The 22,651-nt window shown below is 41.1% G+C and overlaps 1 protein-coding gene across 3 annotated transcripts in view; it reads left to right on the forward strand.

Annotated features, from left to right (window-relative positions):
* Positions 1 to 22,651, forward strand: part of FAR2 (fatty acyl-CoA reductase 2) — a 150,066-nt gene that overhangs the window by 109,053 nt on the left and 18,362 nt on the right. For all 3 annotated transcript variants that reach the window (XM_055808836.1, XM_027782908.2, XM_005234744.4), the window contains exons 3-8: positions 2,499 to 2,674; positions 5,374 to 5,553; positions 11,310 to 11,487; positions 12,857 to 12,901; positions 18,371 to 18,489; positions 21,257 to 21,324. In XM_055808836.1, the coding sequence (XP_055664811.1) occupies positions 2,499 to 2,674; positions 5,374 to 5,553; positions 11,310 to 11,487; positions 12,857 to 12,901; positions 18,371 to 18,489; positions 21,257 to 21,324 (766 nt within the window). The remainder of the gene's footprint in view (positions 1 to 2,498; positions 2,675 to 5,373; positions 5,554 to 11,309; positions 11,488 to 12,856; positions 12,902 to 18,370; positions 18,490 to 21,256; positions 21,325 to 22,651) is intronic.

The following is a 22,651-nucleotide window of genomic DNA, read 5'->3' on the forward strand; positions in this document are numbered from 1 at the left end:
TAGCATCCTTTTGTTAGAAGACAAGCTTTTTACAGACATTAATGCTGCTGGTACCCGGTTCTGAACATAAGTTGTTGAGAATGGAGTTCCTACAGCCCAGCTGGCTCTCACCAATGTCTTTGCCCATGATTAGCTTTCTCCGTCTAGAGATCTGTTCTCTGGCCTGGACTACAGCACTGAAACACACATGTAATTGGGTGCAACTCTCATGAGAGAGACTAAATGACATTATCATGTCCTAACTTCTGTTAACTTGCTCAAGTTTCAGGTGTATGATGGATGTGCAGCGGTGTGTTAAAGAAAAATACATGTTGTCAAGTGCATAGTGGGGAAGGGTAATGATTTTCTTGGCTCTTCTTTATGCCTAAGAACATGGAGGTTTATCCAGATTGATTGTCAGAGAAGCAGCCAAAAAGCCAAATAAGAAAATACTGCTATTGGTATCAATGTAATGTTTCATATGTCTTTTTCTTTTAGTACGTTTATGTCACACAATTTCCACTCATACATAAACACTGGGCAAATCAGAGACAACAAAATCTCTAGGAAAACAAGAGGCCATGATAGTAAAGAGATTTACAAACACAGTGTACACCGAAAAAACACAGAGCTACTGAGAAGCCAGCTGGCCCACCCTCCTGCCCCAAGGCAAGTTCAGCTGTTCCCTGCCTTTCCTGGCAATCCTTATCGAGATGATTCTTAAACGCGTCCAAAGGCAGTGGCCCACAGCATCCACCAGCAATCTGTCCCAGTACTTGGACATTCCTGTCAGTAGGCTACTTACCTTTGAATCATAGGATCATAGAATGGTTTAAGTTGGAAAGGACCTTAAAGATCAGCTAGTTCCAACCCCACTCCATGGGCAGGGACACCTTCCACTAGACCAGGTTGCTCCAAGTCCCATCCAACCTGGCCTTGAACACTTCCAGGGATGGGGCATCCACAGCTTCTCTGGGCAACCTGTTACAGTGCCTTGCTACCCTCACAGTAAAGAATTTCTTCCTCATATGTAATCTAAACCTACCTTCTTTCAGTTTAAAACCATTACCCCTTGCCCTGTCACTACATGTCCTACTAAAAAGTCTGTCCCTTCTTTCTTATAAGCCCCCTTTAGGAGTGTGGCTATCCTTTGAAATCTAGATTTTACCTCTTCACATCCCACAGCCTCTCTATTGTATTTATTCTTTCCATCCTTTTTGTCACTCTGCCCCCAAAAGGGAGGAGCTTTCTGGACTTACCTGTTACTATTATTTCAATTGACATTGCTCAAATAAACTAATGCTGGCCAGCAATGCAAAACCCTTGGAACAGACGCTTCTAAAACTTAAGGCGATTTTTTCAAATCGTACCCCAGCAAACTCGCGTAAGTGTTTTGAAATTCAGGCTTCATCTTCTTTGCCTGTGAGATTTACCAAATAAAAGGTCTCCAGGTGGAACCTGCAGCAGCTGCCTGCTTTCACGGTGCAAGCAGAACTGCACCCAGACCTGCTGTACTGTTAGCGGTGACTCTGAGCTACTCACAGAGTAAAAATGGGAACGGAGGTAACTGCTGTTTTCACATAGGCACCTTTCAGGTGATGGCAGTATTGATTCCCTTGTCCTTTCAGAAGCTTTGTGCACAGTTGTCTTGCTGCCAGGGTGCCTCATATTTGCATCTTAGGCAAAGCAGGGTGCCAAATGCTGGGTTTGAACAAGTCACCAGACAGAACAGTATATGGAAATGTAGGGATCTTTTTAGTGGATAGATGTACAGTCTTGCATTCTGCAGAAGGCTGGGCAGAAAATGTGTATTGGAAAGAGATGAGGATCATTATCACAGGAAAAGAAGTCTGGGAGACAGGTTGACAGGCCAACTAGCTGCACACTTGTCATCATGCAAAATTGCTGGTGGCAGTCAAGAGCTTTAGCAGCGTGGGTTATTGAGATTCCCCATCTTTCCATCCCAAAGGCAGTTCCCCACAGGATTCATCTGACATGAAGAGTGACAGCAGGCAAGGAGCAGCAAAGGAAGAGGAGGAGCCAGAATGTGCCCTGTTCCCTCCTTTCCTCAAGTCCTTTGTAGAATTACCAAGACAACCGCTTGCATCTAATGCTTCACAGGCTTTCCCACCCCATACTCTGCCCTTCTCCTCTTTAGCTGCCTCTGGTCCTACAGGCAGCCTTTGAGGTCAAATAGCAAGTGGTTGCAGGAGATGCGGGGGTACAGGAATTTCAGTGACTGTCCCAGGAAATTTGTGGTGCAACGAAGATTCATTCATCTCTTCAGCGCAGTGTGTTACCTCCTACATTTTTGTTCAGTTTCCCCTGTGAGGTTTTCCCGTTGGAGGGAACAAATGAATCAACTATTTTATCATCTCACCCATGTCCTCCCTCCGACAGAACCTAGCGTTCTTTTTTGTGCCAATTTTATTGATTGATATAATCAGACTGGCTACTAATCAAAGTGATCTCAGCAGCCTGATTCTGTATCTGATCTCTCTCTCTGTTTGTGCTTCAAGGTCTTTGACAGGGTCCGAGAAGATTGCCCTAATTTCCATGAGAAGATTAAGCCTATTAATGCTGAACTCACTCAGCCCAAGCTGGCCATCAGTGCTGAAGATGAGGAGGAGCTTCTGACCCGGGTCAATATTGTCTTCCACTGTGCAGCAACAGTTCGCTTTGATGAACCCCTGAAGTATGTCCTGCTTTCTGTATTTGCTAAGCGTGATTCAGAACGCACGATAACCCGTAACACCCCGTTCAGTGAATCTCTCGTAGAACTGCGGTAACAAGTCCCCACTTGGGTTCCCATGCTACATGCGGTTCTGCGCTGAATGTGCAATGTAAATGCTCTGAAAATGTCATGTGCATATGCATGTCAAAAGTGAAGTATCTTGGCAGATTTCCACGGGAACAGAAGGAAGTACTGCAAGCTTGGGTTGTAGTGTAGTAAGGGAGTTAAGTATGACCTAAAACTGGAATAGGAAGAAGTGTGTTTTAGGTCAAGAGGGAGATGTTTTGGCAGGACTAGCTGGAGACAGCTTGAAGTGAAACTATGTTGTGTCTGTCTCTAAAGCTAGTGTTAATGGCCTTTCTTTGTCACTGAGTAACTGAAGAGGGAAATGAGATGTTGTTTAAGAAAATAGCTAGGAAAATAGCTTTAAAATACCCATCGCTTTGTGTAATTAACCATTTGCAATAAATGCTTAGTGTCTGAAGGAGCTCCCTTGGGAGCGCCCATCTAGGCAGACTTTCTATTAAGAAAGAACAGGAGAATTAAGCCACTAAACCAAGATTAGATGTGTAGGTCTTCTGTGCAAACCAAAAAGGTCACCAAAACGAGGGGGTGATTTGGATTGCCAGGTCTTCACAGTTTTTTGAAAAACACCAAAGCTGTGAGAGTAGAAAACAGAGTTATTAATATCAGTCTCCATTTACTCATACATAGGCTAAATAGATACCCACTGTGTCCACCATAAATAATTTTTTTACAACAATTACAGTCACCAGAAAGGAAGCAGTTCTCAATTTAATCTTGAGCAATGTGTAGAACTTGGCTCAAGATAAAAGTAGTAAAGCACTGCACTGTATTAATAGCCATAAGTGTTGTTAAATCAATACACAAATGAAGATGCTATGAAAATAGTCAGTGGCATGTAACATCAAAAGGAAACTATGTTTTTAATAAGGAGAATTAACTAGAAAGAAGTTAAAAAGTTAAAATGGTCAGCTGCTTGCAGGCAGTGTAGAAACTATTTAAAAGCTGATAGCATGTGATCTGTCAGCATCTCTCTAACAGAACAAGGAAAATCCAGTATGATTAAACCGCAAAATACAAGAAGTTGTTAAAATAAAATTATTCCTGTCTAAATAATAAAATATATCATATGGGTAAAAGTTCTAGCAAGTTAAATTTGAAAGCACAATATGGCCGCTCAAATAAGAAATTTGAGCAGCAACTTGCTAATGACACAAAAAAATAAAAATATTTTTAAAACATGGCAGAAGTCCAAAGCCTACTGCAGAACATGTAGATCCAATAGAAAAGGGAGGTGCAAAAGCAGTGCTGTGAAGATACTAGAAAAACAGCAACAGAGAAACTAAATGAATTATTGGCATCAACATGCAGTACATTTAGGGAATTCTCCAGATGGAACTCTTGAGGGCAGAAATCTGAGAAACTCTGTTATATTGAAATATTAGTAGATGTAGTTTTAATCTAAATAGAAAAAATAAAGACTAACAAATCACCGAATTAGATGATATTCCCCTAGAAGGCTAAAGGAACTCTGAAGTGTCAGGAGAAATATGTTCTGGGCCTGTATTCTAAGTGCAATTCTGCTCATCCCCTCTCAGAAGGTATAAAATCAAACAGAAATATACACGGAAGAGTAACTTTCAGATGGAAGGGTAGCTAAAGTAGAAGTATTCATCCTGCTAGGAGGGCAGGAGGAAATAGAAATCTATAGAAAATGCTATTCTATAGTAGCAGGAGGCTAAAAATAATAAGTACCTCTGGCTTTAGATATTGTGATCCAAGCATTAATCATATTCTTAGCTTCTGTTTTCATTCATCTGGACTATTTACAATTTCTCTTCAACATTAGCGTCATTTCTTTCGTGTACACTGTATTGATAGCATTATTCATAATCTTGTATGTGTTGTTGAAAGCTTCTACTCCTGGGCTGAACAGATTGCATATTCCTTAGCCTTTCCCTTCTGTGCAGGAAAGTGTCTTTCTTCCAGTACAAAGCGTGCAACAAAGTGGAACGTCTGTTCACTGAGATCCATTGCAGATAGCCTCTACGACAACTTCTAGCTGTGCTGGGTGCATCAAGATCAACCTTGCTAACCAGGACTCTTTGTCTCTTACTCTTATCAGTTCTCTCCTCCATTCCTTAGGAATTTAAGCTGTTGACACAGCTTTAGACACCTAATTCTGTCTTATTTCAGTATGAAACTGTTTTTCTGGGCCCAAGGACCCTTTGCTGCTTACTGAAACCGCATGTTTATCTGCTGTAGCCGTGGTCCCTTAAGGAGAAGGCTGAATGGGTACTGTAGGAACCATGCCTCAGTGGTCATGTGTGTTGGAAATATTTATTCCAGGAAGGGGTGGCAAATATGACAGATATTGAGACGTTAGTGAAATGTTGCCTCTGATCCTTTGACTTGAGTATCAAAAAATATTTGAGAGACATTCAGTGGCCAGAACAGTGAATCCAACAGCATTGCTCTGAAGGCTGGTTTAGCCCTTGCATTCCATTGAAGCTTTCTGCTCTGCAGTGATCCCTTCCCTTCCTTCCCTTTTCATTATTTGGGGTTTGGATAATGCTCAATTTTTGTATATTCTTTCCAGTGAAATGCATTTTCTTTCTTTCCCCTGCCTTCTTCAGGCATGCAGTGCAACTGAATGCCATGGGCACGCAGCGGCTCCTGGAGCTGGCCCGGCAGATGCAGAACCTGGAGGCCTTCATCCACATCTCCACCGCCTATGCAAACTGTGTGCGCAAATGCATAGATGAGGTCATCTACCCACCCCCAGCTGAACCGAAGAAGCTCTTTGATTTAGTAGAGTAAGTAGGAACCGTGGTGCCTCTTCTGATATTGGTTCTGTTCCATTCTGCAGAAGACCTCTTAGTTGTCCATGTAACGTATCCAGTGGGATTTCTGTGCGTAGTTGCTGTTACTGCTGTATGATCTTGCCCACACACACCCATGCCAGCAAGAAATGCTGTCCATGAGAGTGAGACCAAGGGAAGAGAGAGCTTTCATTCAGAGTGGGTTTGAGGGGTACTGTCCACGGAGTGTCATCCAGTAAGTCTGCCCTTTCTGGATTTTGTCTTGAAACAAGCTTTACTGGGTCTTTATGAAAACAGAAGAAATAGATTCTGCTCTGGAGCCTTTGTATCCAGAGAGCTGCTGAAGTCAACTGCTGCTTTGTAAACATTTGGTTGAGCTTTTTTTCCAAATGCAAAGGTATTGGGCAATAGCCTAAACCACATTTAATAACCCTGTGATTTCAGCTACCTCTAAATTTTTTCACACACCATTTTTAAAAGGACTGTGATTTCATGAAAGTCCAGAACTAAGTTATGCGCTAGTGTATTTACTATGAGGAGTGAATGCTGTGTCGCTGCTTTCTGTAAGACTCGGCTCTGTTGCTTGCTACCTTAGTAAGAAATGAAATTTTTCATATATCTTATATTTGTTTCTTTATCTCTTCAGCTTCCCAACATTGTTTCCACTTATTTGAACAGTCATGTGATATTAAACAGAAGATGAGTCAAAATCAGGCTGGTTTAGAGACTTCAGTGGGAGGAATCCAGGACTCTGAAGGAACAACAAAAAAGCTTGGTTTAACAGAATTTACTTAAGACTAATTAGAAAAAATAACAAAATCTGCTGATAAAGGCCCCGGGAAACCTTCTCCTTAGAAGAATTTTCCCACAGCTGTAACTGTGTTTTCATTTATTTTCTAGTGGTATTTCTCTTGTGTGATATAAGCAACTGACCTGTGAACTAGTAACCCAGAGATCTGATTAAAATCTCTTCTTCTCCTTGATATAGGGTAATAAGAGATGAGATTAATTAATGTCCCCTTGGAGAACCACTGGGTTTGTATTTCAAAAAAATATTTGTTTAAAGGAATAATTTCACTGAGTGCTACTCCAGAAAGTTTAGTATAAATTTGAATTTCTCCAGTAGCCCATATTCTTGGATATGTTTACTTCCAGCTAGTAGTGATCTATCATTTATCATTTGTTCAGCAAGTGGAGCATGATAAAAACATAAGAAATGCCATAGTGCATTAGAGCAGTGGACTGTCTGGCCCAGTATTTTGCCCTCAGCAGTGGCACTGGGAGATGCTGTTCTGAGTAAGTACACCAGGCTGGATACTTTTTGCAATCCGTTTCCCTTGTAGCCTCCCAGAAACCAGAACTGTTGTATTGAGGGGTGTTAGGTCCTATTCTTTTCTGATCTCTTTTTTAATCCACTACTTTGTTCAATTCTTTTTGAACTTTCTAGTCCTGTGCCCCTGCGACTGCCTGTGGCAGCAGGTTCCAGAAGGTTACTAACTGCCGTGTAAAGACAAGCTTTCTTTTCCCTGTTTCAAACTGTCGTGCTAGCAATTTCATAGCATGTTCCATAGTTCTAGCATTGCAGTATCTGCAGCATTTGCCCTATTCTCTGCCTCTCCGGTTCTGTAAGTTTGTATTGCATTCACCCTGGACCTTCTCTTCTGGAGACTGAAGAGTGTCAGCCTTTTTAATATCTTCTCATATGCCAACATATCTGTCTGCTTGATTTTAGTTGCCCTTCCTCCCTGCCTTTTTTTAACTCCATTTATTCCCTGAGGTGCAGGGGCCAGACAGAACTGCATGCAGTACGCAAGGTGTGGTCACTCAAAGTTTTATTTAAACAGCTTCAAATGACACCATTGGTCTTGTTCTCAGTATCTGATTATGTCCAACATTTCATTGACTTTTTTTTGTCTGCTGCTGCTCATTGACTTGGAGATTTCATAGAGCTGTCAGCCGTGCTTCCAAGAGCTCTTGCTGAGCTGCAACTGCCAGTTCTGAGTTTAGCAACCTCTAAAACCACTTTAGACTGCTTTTCCCTAAATGCATTACCACATCTTTATTTACAGTGACTCTGACCTGCCACCTTTTTGCCCACTGATTCGGTTTTACAATGTCCTTTGGAGTTCATCACTATCAATATTACATTTCACTGCCCCAAAAAGCTTACCATTGCTTGCAACTTTGACAACAATTAGGGTTGATGACTCCAATAAAAATAGACTCCAGGGAAGAACTGAATGCCAATCAGAAATGTGCAGTAGTGCCTGGCTACCCCAAAGGTTGCTACTCCAGCTGCTTTTGTATAAGACACTAGAAATTTATTTATCATAGCTTGCATGTGCAGCAGAGAGAATGTTTGAAAGAAAGGTTGAGTGACAGAGGATGGGCTTTCAGATGTGTTTATCTTGGTGGTATATTTGGTTGGTTTTTCTTACCCACATTAGAGATGGGTTTTCTTGCTTTTTTTTTTTGACCAGTTATTTCAATTTGTTTTGCTGCTTGTTCTATGTCCCATACTCCAAAAATTCACCACCTCCCAGTACTGTCAATAACATAGAAATCACAGCATACCCTCACCTAGGATGGTCTGTGTTTCTTTACTGTGGTTGCAGGTAGCATTATATTTGCTCACAGCAAAGGCAACCACTGCTTTCCCAGGCATTGAAATCAGGTGGGCCTTGTTGAAAATAACTTGTCTCCAGGATCACTGATTTGGAAGGTGATCTGCAAATCAAAGGCAATATATGAAACAGCTGTGTGGGGTTGCAGAGCATATGAAGGAGCAAGATTGGGAAGGTCCCTGGGATGGGATGATATGATACAGGCAGAATGGGATAGTGAGAGGTAATGAAAGGCAGGGGATTACTTGGAGGAAGAGAAAAAGAAGACAAAGCAATTGGGAGAAGATGGGAGATGCACCTTTTATTATTCACCATGTAAGCTGAAGAAGTAATATGTGGGTATCTGGGTACAGAAGGTTTCAGAGAAAGGAGATTAACAGATACCAGAATTTTACCTTCAAAAAGGGGAGGAGGAAAAAAGCAGACACGGAAATACAAACTCTCTTCAAAAAGGGGGAAGAAATACAGGTCATGTTTTATGTCAGCCAGCTGTGAAAGATTCATTTCACAAACATCCCTTGTTTTAAAGCGCTCTTCTGCAAGTGCATTAAGAGGCTTGATCACACAACTGGATGCAGTAACAGATGTGTTTAATGATGCTTTTGGCCATGCACTTGAAATATGCTTATGATTCTTTATCCAGTTGAAATCCCAAGCAGGACTCCCAGCTGTTTCTTTTCCTGTTCTTATCGCCCTATTATATTTCTGCTTTCCAGTATTTTGATATTTAACCTGCAAGTAAAGCCTTAGGCTTAATCTGCGTAAACCAAAAGTCACACTTCTAAGTGCTGGCGGGCCAATAGAGGAAACATATAATCTGCCACATCAAGCAAGGTTTGCCTTAATCTAAAGCTGAGGGAAATCAGCTTTGAAGGGTGTGCTGAGGTAAGGAGCACAGCACACAGTGAAGTGTGGGCTGAAGCAGAACTGGTTTTGTTATTGCAGAAAATGTAGATCAATCACCACTTACAAGAGACTGTTTTATTAATACAAAGTGATTAACAAAGGAAATTATGTTTTCCTATGGCAGAGTAATTTGGTGCATATATGTGGTGAAAGAAGAGGTTACTAATTGTGTCTCTTGTTTCTATGGGGCAGTTGCAGCAGTGAGCAAAAGCAGTAGCTTTGTGATTTGGCATTTTAAAATCTTCAAAGTAGGTCACAGAGGAGCAGGAGCGGTCTGCCTCGCTGAACTGTCAGCTCTGTGCTGCTGTGATTGTAATGCTGGTGGATCCGATCACCACGTAGGATGGTACCCTTAAGATATGCAGGAGTATGGTCCTCTTGATGATCACTTAAAGTGATGCAGAGGCCTGTCTGGGAGGATGAGGGCAAGGAGAAATTGCTTCCTCTTGTACTTCTGCCCCTGTCTTTGCTTTGTGAGAATGCTAACCTGTAAGCCCCTATTATTCCAATAAAAGTTAACACACAAAGAAAAAGAAGGGAAAAAATACTTGCATGCAGCTTAATCTGAGTTCCCAGATGAACCTAGTCTTCCTCCAGGCTCTGCAGAAACAGACATCTTCTTTTGGTAGGCTGGTAATTAATTACACGACAGATTCAAACAATGGCAATTTAGCTGAGACCCTGAGGAAGCTGGGTTCAATGGCTGCCTAAATGGACTTTGTAAATTAAGTCAATATTGTGTATTGTAGAATTATGCTTGTAGCCTCTGCATAATTCTACTTCATATTTTATGCTTAAATAATTTTTCTGCCTTATTTCTAAAGCATGGGACTAGGGTTGCAAAGGAAAGTATTTGTGCCTCTATAAGGCGCTTATATATATATATATATATGTAAAAATCTATATACTAAAAACTGTCAGATGCCTTTTAACTCATTCTAAAACTGACTGACTGATTTTAACCCTCCTCTGCAAACTGTTTTGCAGTTTCAGTGAATCAATATTTTCTCATACAACAGTTTTCCTGAAATGCTTCCATCTGTATCTAAGGAGAGTCACCTGAAAAGCAGTGTGCCACCTGAGCCATCAGGTGTTTGCACATTTAAGTCAATATGATAAATTAATTCTTCAGGTGTGACAGTCTCCACCTTATTCCTCTCCCTTTGACCTCCACCTGTTTCTGAAATTCAAGATACGGAGGGGTGAAGCAAGGATCCGCAGGAAGCAGTATCCTTATGATGCCCCTGGGAAGAGTGCACCCATGCAGTCTGGGCTATAAATCCATTGACTTAATTACAAATTGGATTATAGGAGTTAATCTTTGGTTCTGCGGTGTAACACCAGACTGCTGAAAGCCTGTTGGGGATTGGCAGCAGCGTGCAAGTGCTCTGGCAGTACAGCCAGTTCCTGTCCTTTAGACCCAAGTGCTGGCAGGACCGGCGAAGTCTTGGTGGTGTGCCAGGGAAGAGCCTTTGAGCCCTTGCTGCAGCACCACGGTGGTAAGGGCCACCTTTTAGAAGGTATATGCAAAACTACTTCTGATGGATTAGATACTTGAATAACATAAAAAAAAAAAAAAAACAAAAAACCACACACACACCTCAGTGAGGTCTTTTTGGTTTGTTTGGGCATTTTTTTAAGCAGCAGCACTGAGTTTCTTAATTTCTTATGTGGACAAGCCTGTGGAAAACCAGTTGGAAGGAACTTTTAACACTGTAAATAGTCCTACTAGAGTAATATCTCTGTAGTACATTGTTCTAGCATTTGAGAACTTTGTAATCCTACTCGACTCAGTAACTCAAGGTTACCAAGAATCTCCTGAAACCTATTTGGGAGTATATAGGGACTGTGTTGGCTAAGGATGAGTGCTATGTAGTGAGAGTGCTGGGCTGAAAAGCTGCATCAATCTGTAGACCATGGCTATATTACAGATTGTAGTGAAAAATAAAGCACATGAGATTGTGTAGACCTGAAGTTGATCTGGACATCATAGCGTGAAGCTCACCAGGTCATCCATGTTTTGCACTTTGAAGATAGAAGTAATGTTTCTCCCAAAGAGATGTTTTAAATCCAAACCAGTTGCTCCCTGCTTTGTCTTAAACGGCTTTGACTTGCTTATTCTTTGTTTCAGGTGAGGATTCCTGTCTCACTGGTCTCTTTTTGCCTCAGCCTTTTCTCTCTCTGCACGGCGGATAATGACATTTTCCTTGTTTCCTGTAGGTGGTTGGATGAATCCATCATTCAAGACATCACACCCAAGCTGCTTGGGGACTGGCCCAACACATACACCTACACCAAAGCCTTGTCAGAATACCTGATTCAGCAAGAGAAAGGAAACTTGAACATTGCTATCATCAGGCCATCCATCGTGGGAGCTAGCTGGCATGAGCCTTTCCCAGTAAGCATGAATACATAGCACATCCCTACCGAGAGCCCTTTGATACAGCTGGAGCTGCGGTACTGTCGGGCATCTCTCCCTGCTTGTAGCAGAGTCCGCTTGAGAAACAGGTACTCCAGTCCATAGGCGAGTGTGCGGAGGAGGTGGACCAGTGCTGGAGTAGAACAGGAAGCCTCTATCAGCATTTTCAGGAAAGACTCTTGGCTCCAAGTGCAAAGAACACATTTAAGCAATAGTAACAAGAGCTGGGATAATAACGGTGCAAAATGCTGGACTTGGAACTGACAGTCTTACACGCAGAGGATCGTGCCCAGATAGACACACAGGGGAGTTTCTGTGCTAGCTGGGGAAACACAACATCTGAGGGTCAGCTGTAGTCCTGCTGCATTCTGGTTTGAGTCTTTGTGTGGTTTAGGCATTCTATTAATGAGGTCCTGATGAGCACCCTAGACTTCACATGGTCCATGAAAGCATTTGATAATGTCATGTGCAGTTACCTAGTATCTCTGTCTTATGTTGGCAGTCATTGGATTCACTGGATTGACGCTTGTATGGGCCTGTTGCAGATACAAATGTCAGCCACACAGTAATTAAATGCAGCTGTACTTTTGGACTGAAATAATTCACTAAGCTAAATATACTGGTAGGAATAGTGTGCCCTAACATTGCAGCCAAATTGGAAAGGCAACATCAAGTCACCCTTGGCTTTCAAGCTCAAAGTGTGCCAAACAGGCTGAGATATAGCCAAGGCTCTGGGCCAAGCTCCCCATCTTTGAAAGACAGAGTGAACTCTGTCAGGTGTCATAACCTGCTTCAGGTCAGACAGCTCATCACTGCTCTTAACTCCAGCTCCCACAAGTGGCTGTTTCCCTGATGTGAGGTAGGATGGGATTCAAAAGTGGCGTGGTTTTGGGGGTTGTTGTTTTTCCTTGCCTTAGAACTTGGCTGGAGTAACCAAATCAGTCTCAGTGACATCTGTGTGTTGTATGTCGGAGGGTATGTAACACGCTGCCTGTTTTCAGCAAGTGTGACAGCACCAAGGCACTGCAGTGTTTAAAGCCAGAGTTTATTCCTGTAGCCAAGTCATATAGGAAAGAAGTGGTTTCTAAAAACAAAATCAGATTCTGTTGTTGACGGGTAATTGCAGACAGAATGAGGTATCATACAATGTCTCCACTATTTAAAATCAATTAGGTACTTGGTACTGGTTAGCTTCCTGGCAGCTGTCCCAGATAGGCTGGCATCTGTCTTAACTGGTGTCTCATTGCTTCTTTGTCTACACCACAGCGTTATAACCCTTTCACCATTTCGAAGCCTGTGTAAGCAATATATCATCGAAAGAAATAGTAATCATTCTTCTTTCTTGCAGGGTTGGATTGACAGCTTCAACGGGACAAGTGGAATATTTGTTGCGGTATGTCTAGTTACTATTTAAGCTCCCCTTAAAGTGGAGTCTGTTACTAAAATAGCAACTCTGAAGTTACTCTACAGCCCCTCTTAGAAATTGTATGCAAAAAAGAATCATAGTGATTTTCTGAATCTGGTAGAAAGATACCACACGCTTACCATACATCCATGTGCCTGTAGGACCCAGAAGAGTGTCTGTTTATGCTGCACTCAAAAAAGGACACTGAGGGAGTATTCATGTTGCTGGTTCACTAAATGTGAATTGCAGTTTCTAAAAACTCTAAAAAAACCTAAAGTTTTGGATAAATTTGGCCAAATTGTCAAAGAAAATGCAAAAGAGGCATTCTTGAAACTAGGATAACTCACTGATGTCAAAGCTTGAATCTTATAATAGAACTTAATTTTCTAGGCCAGATTACCATACTGTCAATAGGAGGCAGCTTCATTTATCCTTTCACATGTATTGTTTCTAAGTCCACTGCTATAGTTTGTGACCACTCCTCAATAACAAAGATTCTGGGTCTCATTTGCCATTGCTATATACAGGATTTCTGCATGTACAGAGTACACCTAAATAATGCGCGTAACCATCAATACAGACTCTGCCAGTTACATCAATAGTTCACCATATTCTTGCTTAACACTTGTGTAAATAACTATGGTGCAAAATGGTGACTAACAAACCCATAAGATAAATAATGAATAACTTGATAAAAGATTCCCTGTAATATGAAAACAATCATTACAGTTTAACAAATGAAATCAGTAAAGCTGCATACCTTTTTCTCTTGGCTTACATTTCTTTTCTGAACTCAAATTGCTGCCTTAGGTCCGTCTGTCAATGCTTACTGCTGTATAGCTATGGGCAGATATTTTTGTTCATGTAACATTCGTCCAACTCGATTACTTTGTAAAAACTACATTGTAATCGGTGTGATGCAGTGTATAAAAGGATTAGTAGTCTACAATCCTAGGAGAAGAGAATAAAACCCAAATATCATCTTGTTAGAAAAGCTCATTTATACATGAAGTAGAGCTTAAACAGTAACTATTACAGTTACTTCTGGAATCCACAGGACCCGTGAAAGTAGTAGGTATATCCCAGCTAATGCTTTTACCTGAAACCATAGTTAAATGTTTCGGAGAGATTCAAGAGCCCCCAAACACATCACTTGTGTTCACAACGTGTTATTAGCTTCTCTTCATGTCACAGTTTCTTTAAAATAATTATCAACCTCTTACTCATTGCTGACTGCTTATAAAGCTTGTACCACCTCTCTGCTCTACTCCCTGCATCTTGTGCTGTTTTCTGTGTTCTTTCATGATGTCTTGTCATCATCACGATAAAGAAAGTTTTTGCAGTTCCTTAATTTTGCAGATCCACTCCTTAGATTTTCATGTGACAGGTTCTAATTTTTGTAGTGGTATCTCTGATTTTTGATATATTTTTTTTATTACTTTTGAGCACTAAAGATGTCCATCACAAAAATTTGTCTAGAATTGATTTGCAAGGAAGATGTTATACAAAAAAGTTTCATTGCATTGCTTTTCATTCCCCAGAAGTGAATTACCTCAGTAACAATTACAGCAGCTTGCTGTCTGTCATATGTGTATCATATGCCAGTATGTTATGAAACACAGGCCAAATTCATATGCTTTCAGCCATATAAAAACAAGCCAATTAAATCTTTAATTTTTTAAAAAGCATTTTTCCCCCCTCCTTTTTTCTTTTCTTTTAATCTGCCAACAAGTATATAACACTAATGGTTAAGTATTGGGAAATTTTGCCCCCTTATCAGTCTTTTTTCAATAGTGTTCACTTCAGGAACTTACACTAGAGCTTGCATGTTTTATACAGTTATCCTTTGCCACTCATACCAGTAACTAATATTTTCTACTTTTCAAAGCAAAAAATTTCTAACCTTACCAAATGCAACAGCAAACCTAACAGCCGTTTCACGAAGACCAGGTTTCACATGCAGATGCCAGGTTGTGTCTTTATTTCCAGATTAACTCTGTGGAAAGGAAAGATTTTGAAATTCTAGGATCACTGTAGTGAATAACTACCCTTTTGAGTAAAAGCTTTGACTTGCACTGGAATAGTTTTGAAATAGAGGTATTTTTGGTTCAGGTTTGAAGCTCTGAGGTTCTTCAATATAAGAAATAGAGACAAGGAAATTTGTGTCACCTGCACTGAGCTCTCCAGTGATGAAACACGACAATTTGATATGTAACTATATCAAGACTTAACCAAAAAAAAGACAAAAAGCAATGACAATAGGTGCAGGGTGTAGAGACTTTGTAGAGTCTGTGTCCAGTAGCTCTCTGTCCCTGCAGGCAGCAGTGCTGGCTGGCACGAGTCAGGAGCAGAGTCCCTGTGGTGTGGAGAAGTGAGGGGGGAATTGCCAGTGCTGACACAGCATTTGTCTTGAACTGTCTCTGGATGCTACTGAGCTTGATTGGACTGATGCTAGGTTTTTGGAAGTGAAAAGTATTTATTGTTAGGGAGCTCAAGAGATGCTCAGTCATCTGAGGGAAAAAAAAAAACCAACACATGGTTTGAATTAATGTATTGGTATATGGTGAATCAGTAATTCCTGTTTGGCAGTTTGAAAATTAGCCCTTGAAATCCAGGTTATAAATTAGTTTGATTACCTGGAAGTTGTGTGATTACAGCCAGCTCTCATGGCCAACTGTTATTTCAAACTGTATTTATTAGTCAAGTAGCTTTATTTGCCTTAATTAAGGATGGAAAAAGTGAAAGGGAAGTGTTTTGGTGGTTTGGTTGGTTTTTTTTTAATAGTGTCCCCCCCAATACCGAAGTACTCACTTTCAACTTCTACCCAAAGATCATCCTATATGGAGAACAACCTCCAGATTCAGATTTGGTTCAGATGATCTTTGGGATCATCAGGGGAGAATCCAAACTCCAAACCTTGCAAAGACTTTTTTTTTTTTTTTTCCTCAGCTACCACTACAATATTTGACTGATCATTTCATTCCATAAATAGATATATTTCCTTTAAATATTCATGTCGTATGGGAGTTCGGGTTGTTCTTGATTATATAATTATTTCACCTACAGTTGCTCCAGCTGCTGTAGGGAGAAACTTTGTTGATTTAAGAACAAAATTAAATTAATTACATTTTCACTGGACTGTAATTGACGCATTTTGTCTCGCTGCTCCATATGATATGTAAAGACCTTCCTCCCTGCAAGGCAGTGAAGCTGTAGGGCAGAACCGTGGTGTAATTCATGTTCTGGACAGTGGCTGACATCAAAGTGCCTCATCTGGGAGTCTGTCCAGAAATGTCAGACTCAGACTGGGAAATGATTTTGGAGGCTTCAGCTACAATAGCTTCTATTTCACTCAAGAGAAAAAAGTCGGCAATCATAAATAGAAATATTTACCCGGTAATTAAGTACCAAACCATTTCCAATGTAAAAAAGTAACTTAAAACACTTAAACCTGAAGTCTTTACTAAAATACACAATATATTAAATCTCTAATTCATTCATGTGTACACAAACATCGCATGCTTCTTTGAATACAGGCAAGTTTGCAGCACATCCATCAGATTTAATAGTTTTGAAGACCTCAAAAATGTCTTTCGTGTACCTGTGAACACGTGATAGTTTATCACGCAGTGGTGTCTAGTGGGCATGTGTACACAGCAGTGGAAAACTCATGGCTGAGCTTGATTACCACCTTTGATTCTACTTTCTTTTTTTTCTCTTTAAAAAACCACCAGTCAGAACAACAACAGAAAAATCATAGTGTTGTTGCAAGTTAAGGTTTTAATGTCTAAGCATAACTGTGGTTGGGCTTAGGACAGCAGAAGTTAAGTGCATGCCATAGGTTTGAGGAGGATGGAGTTGTGTGGGGAAGCTTACACGGCTGCCTGTGGCTCAGTCTATGATCCTTCTGCCAGCTGCAAAAAAGGATGAGATGTGACTGCTCAGGAGTCTTAGCTCATGAAAATTAAATCAGTCGTAAGTGGTACTGCCTTACTTGCAAGCTATGAAGTGTAACAAAACCGTCTGATTATAAGAAGGGGAAAAGAGGGGGAGAGAGACAGAACAACAAACCCCAGATAAACACCTCCCAAACAGGGGGATGCAGTGTCCCTTAAAATCCCCCAGTGATGGTGTAGACAGTGGTGTGTACTTTACAAGTTGATATCAAGTCTGAAATGCTTTTTCCATCACATCTTTCTTCTCCCCAGACTTCAGGCAAGGGTTTTTCCACAACTAGGCATTTCCTGCCCAGTTGCTGTAGTAAAACTTTGTCTTTAACTGATGGAGAGCTATTTTATCATGAAATGGGAGTCTTGGGTTGTAAGAAAATAAATGCTATAACATTTCCTTTGCCCTAACTTTTAAATATTCGTGGATCTGTAGAGCATATTCTTTGCCCCGTCACTGAGTCCTTCCCTCTGGCTTTGCATGGATCTAAATTATAAGAGCGTTTTTCCTTCCTTGCTTCACTAGTGCTTGTATCCTCCTAGCTTTTCCACTGGGTCCTCAGCATCATTGCATTTTATTTCTCACGTGCTAGGTAACTTGATTGCAACCTTGACTCTGCCATTGGAGGTTTCTTTTCTTATTTGCTCCCTTCAGCCCTCATACCTGACACTAGGTGAAGTTCCTTCACCCTGTTTCACCTCTACATTTCTGTATTATTGAATTGTCCTCCCTGATTTAGTCTGCCATGTTTTTGCCATCTGTTGCCGTGTCTCTGCTGTGGAACCTCCAAAGATTAATTGGTCATCAAGGAAAACCCTTGATAAGCATTCAGGTTAAATATATATATTTTGGGAAGCCTGATCCCCTGACAAATTTGGTACTTCCAACCAAAGCAAAATGAAAATCTTCTATTCTTTGTTGTTGTCTGCCTCTTCTCTTTGGTTGTCAGTACTCTGTATTTTCACTCATTAATCTCCTGATTGTCATTGGGTTGCAATCTCTTCAAGGCAGGGGCCGTGTCTCAACTGTATCTTTGGGCTTAACAGACACAGCTTTGTAAAAGAGGAGAGTGTGAATACATCCAAAGGAAATGGAGTAAACTTTTCAAAAAGCCTATTGGTATCATTTCCAAAGTGACTGCTGTCTTTGAGGGACACTCAGACCTCTGTCTGCCTGTGTCACTTACAAAAATGTAACTTCAGGTATCACTGGGAATTTTACTTTAGTAAATTCAAATACATTTTTTCCTAAGGTATTTTTTTCATATTGAGTTAAATAAGTCACAGCTTTTCTTGTACACAGCACAGATGTTATCATGTTTTAGACATCCTCTGAAAACGCAGAACAGTGGGATCTGCCTGAGATCCATCTTTGTTTTCACAGAACCCAAATAATCTTCTGCAGCAGGTGCCAGCCTGAAAACTGCTAATGTGATGGTCTGTCCTCAGTCCAAGCCGATCAAATCTCACTATGGCCTTACGTTAGTGACCGTTTTCCTTTGTCCCACAGGCAGGCAAAGGGATTCTGCGGACTGTCATCGCCAACAACGAAGCGGTGGCCGATATGATTCCAGTAGACGTCGCCATCAACCTCACCCTTGCGGCCGGGTGGTACACTGCTGTGCACAGGTGGGCAGCTGCTCCTGTTTTGCGGGGCTTGGGCATTTCCTGCCTGCACCAGGACTTGAAAGGGAACCAGAAGCTAATGGAAAACCTGTGCAAGAGCCTGGCTGATCTGTTTTCTGGTTCAGGTTTCCTCCTCCATGTCGGCAAGGGCTAAGAGCACAGCAGAAGCAATAAAGGCAGGGGTTTAGAGTTAGGAAATCTCCAAAGCTGCAGGTGAGATCTGTTTCTCAGTACAACATAGGCTCAGCTGACAAGTCTGTCTCTCAGAAGTGACTTTTCTGAAGGACAAGAACTTTACTGTGGCTTTGCAGCAGCTACTTTTCAGGCCTCCTTTCTCAGGCAGCTGCATTAAGTCATTTTTCCAGTGTCTTCCAGAGTTTTCCTGATGAAAATGCTCTGCCTGTGTTCCTTGGAAAATGCTGCACAATATAAATATATTATGGGCTCATATGATGGGGAGAGGATCTAAAACCTATTCTTTGCATTGTGGAGAAGGGTATGTATAAGTGACATTAAGGATTTAAGATCTTTCCCTGTGAACCTCTAGCTCTGATCTTTAATCGTTAGGTAGGAAGTGGTAGAGTGTAATCCACATGAATTATTCTGGAGGTGTATGTCATTCTGAGAAATCAATACCAGGCAAATAAAAGGCAGAAATATTTTACATGGAAAAGACAGAATAAGCCCTCTGAGCTGAGAGTAGGGAAGAGCTGTGTACAGTACCCTAAATACAGGGATTCTTAAAAGGCAGCTCGCCAGCTCTTCAGATTTATTTTTCTCATCTTTTTCTCCCCCTCCATCAGCATCAGACACAGCAGCACAGGCTGGGAAAAATAGATACAGCTTCCCCTTACCCACACACCTCTGAGAGCCTCCAGATGAAGAGGGCTATGGCCTGTCCATAAAGCTGGAAAAGAAGAGCACATGTTGATGAGCAGTATATCAGCCCACAGGTAGAATTCCCAGCTCTGGCTGTGGTGGGAGAAGGGCCATGTTTTCTAACTTTTCATTGGCAAAAGATACATAGTTTTAGTCTGGTTCCCACACAAATAATTATTAGGCTAAAGGAGCAACTGGGGATCTTGATTTAAAGCTTTGTGTAGCTGGGCACAACCCCAAGATCAGCAATCTGTATACAAAAATCAAGAGCCTGAGCCTTCTGTAAATTTGATTTCTCTGAGAGAATTTTGGGTTTAGGTGCTGTCCTGAAGAACAGCATGTATGGTTTATGATTATTTTTTTTCAAATCATCTAATAAGAAAGTCAGTGTCCTTCAGGGCAGCTGACATTACCCACAGAAATTAGATTGTAAAACTTAGCAGAGAACTGCAATTTTCATTACATAGCATAGAAATAGAAGCTGTACAAACCCCTACACTACCAAGGCCATCAACTCAGCTGGAAGGTGGAGAATGGGAAAAAAAAAAAAAAACCAACAAGGAGAGACTCTTCACTAGAAGCTGGGAAAACAGAGAAATCCTCTTCCTTGGTGTTTAATGGGCCTGACCCATGGAGTAAGTGGAAGCCTGCACTTTCACATCAGAGCGTTTTCCATCAGGCCATGGGCGTAGCTCAGCACTACGTGAGGTTTTGGTATGGGTACATATTGCAGATTTAGTCTGTAGTGAGTTGCTGTATTGATCTGTATAACGCAGTTTCCCACATTAAGCACTACTGGGCGTTTCTATGTTCAACACTCTATCAGACTTGCACTCAGCAATTCGGTTACAGGAGATCATGGATTCGGAGCTTGACACATGTCTTTCAGTCCTAACCATCCCTAGAAGTCTGCTAGGAATTAGTAATAATGACAGTATACAGCCAAATGCCATGAATTCAAAGCATTATTACAAAAAGCACCATTAAAACTGTTCACTATCCAAATGCCATTTTCAAGTTTTGCTGTGTGAGATTTTCTGTCGCAGGTTTAGGGGTTCTGTCTCCCAGTCTCTTCAGTCACAGGAGTTTGTAAAAGAGAGGTTCCTCATGGGCAGCCTCCTCCGGTGGCTCCGGCTCTGAGCACCACGTGCACCCTAGAAGCACTGAGGTGCTGTATCCTCCAGCCACGCTGCCAGCCCCTGTTCAAGGCCAGATCTCACTTCTTTTAGCATTTTGGCAGATGGCTCCAGATGTACTGTAAGAAAAATGCTGTGCTGATGGCATCACTTGCACCCTTGGCAAGGCAGGCTGGGATCGAAAAAGCTGTTTGACTAATTCTTGCCTTATATCAAAGGAAGAAATGAAAAGCAGTATGATCTACGTTAAGTTCCACACCCAAATAACATCGAACTTTATTTGGTATTAAAATGAGAATTTTGTTGAAATGGATTCATAATCACCACCCTAACAAATGGAGTTTGAAAGTAGCACAAATCATATCCTTTAAGTAAATGACTGTAAAATACACAGTGTGTCCCTGAGGTTGCCTTGGGCCTGTTATTTACAATATATTCAGATAAACTATTTTTAAAAAACCCAGAAATGTGTCAGTATGCATGCTTTCCTTATTATTTTTATTTTTTATAAGTGATATATGATTTTTCTCAAATCACATACGCTTTCCAGAATCTGACTGAATGGTATAAAAATGGTATAAAAAAATTGTGGTTTATACTGTATTTTCATATTTATGAAAAATGCACTTTTCTGCATTTTTTTAAATAAGCTGATGTTACTGTTTCTTGGGCTGTTAGATTTCATGCTCCATTAATAAAGCTTTCGGTGCTTTTCTTCAAACCTTAAAATAATAATAATAATTTCTCTTTTCCAGACCAAAAAACCTGTTGGTGTACAACTGCACAACAGGCGGAATCAACCCTTTCTTCTGGGGAGAAATGGGTAAGTTCTAATTTAAATCTAGAACGTGTCAAACGTCAATAGCATTCCCCAGCCAGGGTTTGAAGTGGTGGTTTCCTATATTTAGGTGGCATTCAGCATCTGCCATTCAAACTGCATGTGGGAGACCCAGCTGCAGTCAGTGAGGTCCTGTGGGCAAAGTTCCTGGTGCTGGGCGTTCAGCGCAGGAAAGCATCGATTCGCTTTTCGTTGTGGGCGTAATCACAGAACAACCCAGCAAAGTGCTGCACTGAGGTGTTGCGCTGGTGGGAAAAGGAATGGAGAACCAGCCCCTTAATTCTATGAGAAGATGCTCTGTGTAGCCCTAACACAACATCTTCCTTTTCTGGCTGCTGGGGTTGCTGGGTTTGAGTTTGGTTTTGTGCTTTGAAATCACTTGGAGAACCTTGATAGTAAATCAAAACTAGTATATTATGGAAGCAAAGTAGCATTTCTTCCTCTTTCTGTGCAGAAAATTCTGAACAGAAATAATTGGTGTAGACTTGAGAAGGCAAACCTTGAAATGACGGGTGCGCTTCAAGAACAGTTTCCCTTTTGATCATGAATTTTATCAGTGGAAGAATTCAAATTATTTTTGTGGCTGACTTTTCTTCAAGTGGATGTGCTTCTGAGGCAAGGCAGAGGTGAAAGAAAAGGAGACAAATCCTGACACCTTTACAGTGGAAAACTGATGCTGAAGCCAAGCAGCAGAACTCTGCTCAGGTGTATACTGTAAAATACTGCATACAGTCAGTGCGTGCATGGACTTCTAACTTCTAAACAGCCTTTGCTTTACATTTGTCTTTGCATTATTTAAGTGTCAAACTGTAAGTCAGTAGAGAATCAGACCATAACTGCATGTTCAGAACAAAGCTTGTCTGAAAATCCTATTAATGTCCTAACCATGATATTGATCAGTGATCGAGCAGGGAAGACGTTTCAGCAATCGACTGAGCAGTGAGAACGTCACACCAAGTTCCTGGCTTTTTTTTGGTGGGAGAGATAATGTTGTGTTTAGTCACAGATCTTCTGTGGCTTTTTCACAGGAGTAAATGCAAAGCTCTTCACAGGCTGCTACTTCAGGCAACAGCCACCATAGTACTACTACCTGAGGTCTGCCTTTCTTAACTTGTTTTCAATGTAACTTTACTGATGGAAACAGCAATGTATTAATGCATTGTAATTGATTTTATTCTGTTACTTCGCTTATAGCAGTGGATTTAGCAATGAAATCACCCGGGTGCAGCAGCAGCTTGCATAAGCAGTTGAGCTGTGTGATGGAACTGAAGGCAAAATTTTCTCCTTGGGTGACACTGTGGACCTCTTTCTA

This window comes from Falco peregrinus, chromosome 6 (assembly GCF_023634155.1).
Source record: "Falco peregrinus isolate bFalPer1 chromosome 6, bFalPer1.pri, whole genome shotgun sequence".
NCBI classification, from domain to species: domain Eukaryota; kingdom Metazoa; phylum Chordata; class Aves; order Falconiformes; family Falconidae; genus Falco; species Falco peregrinus.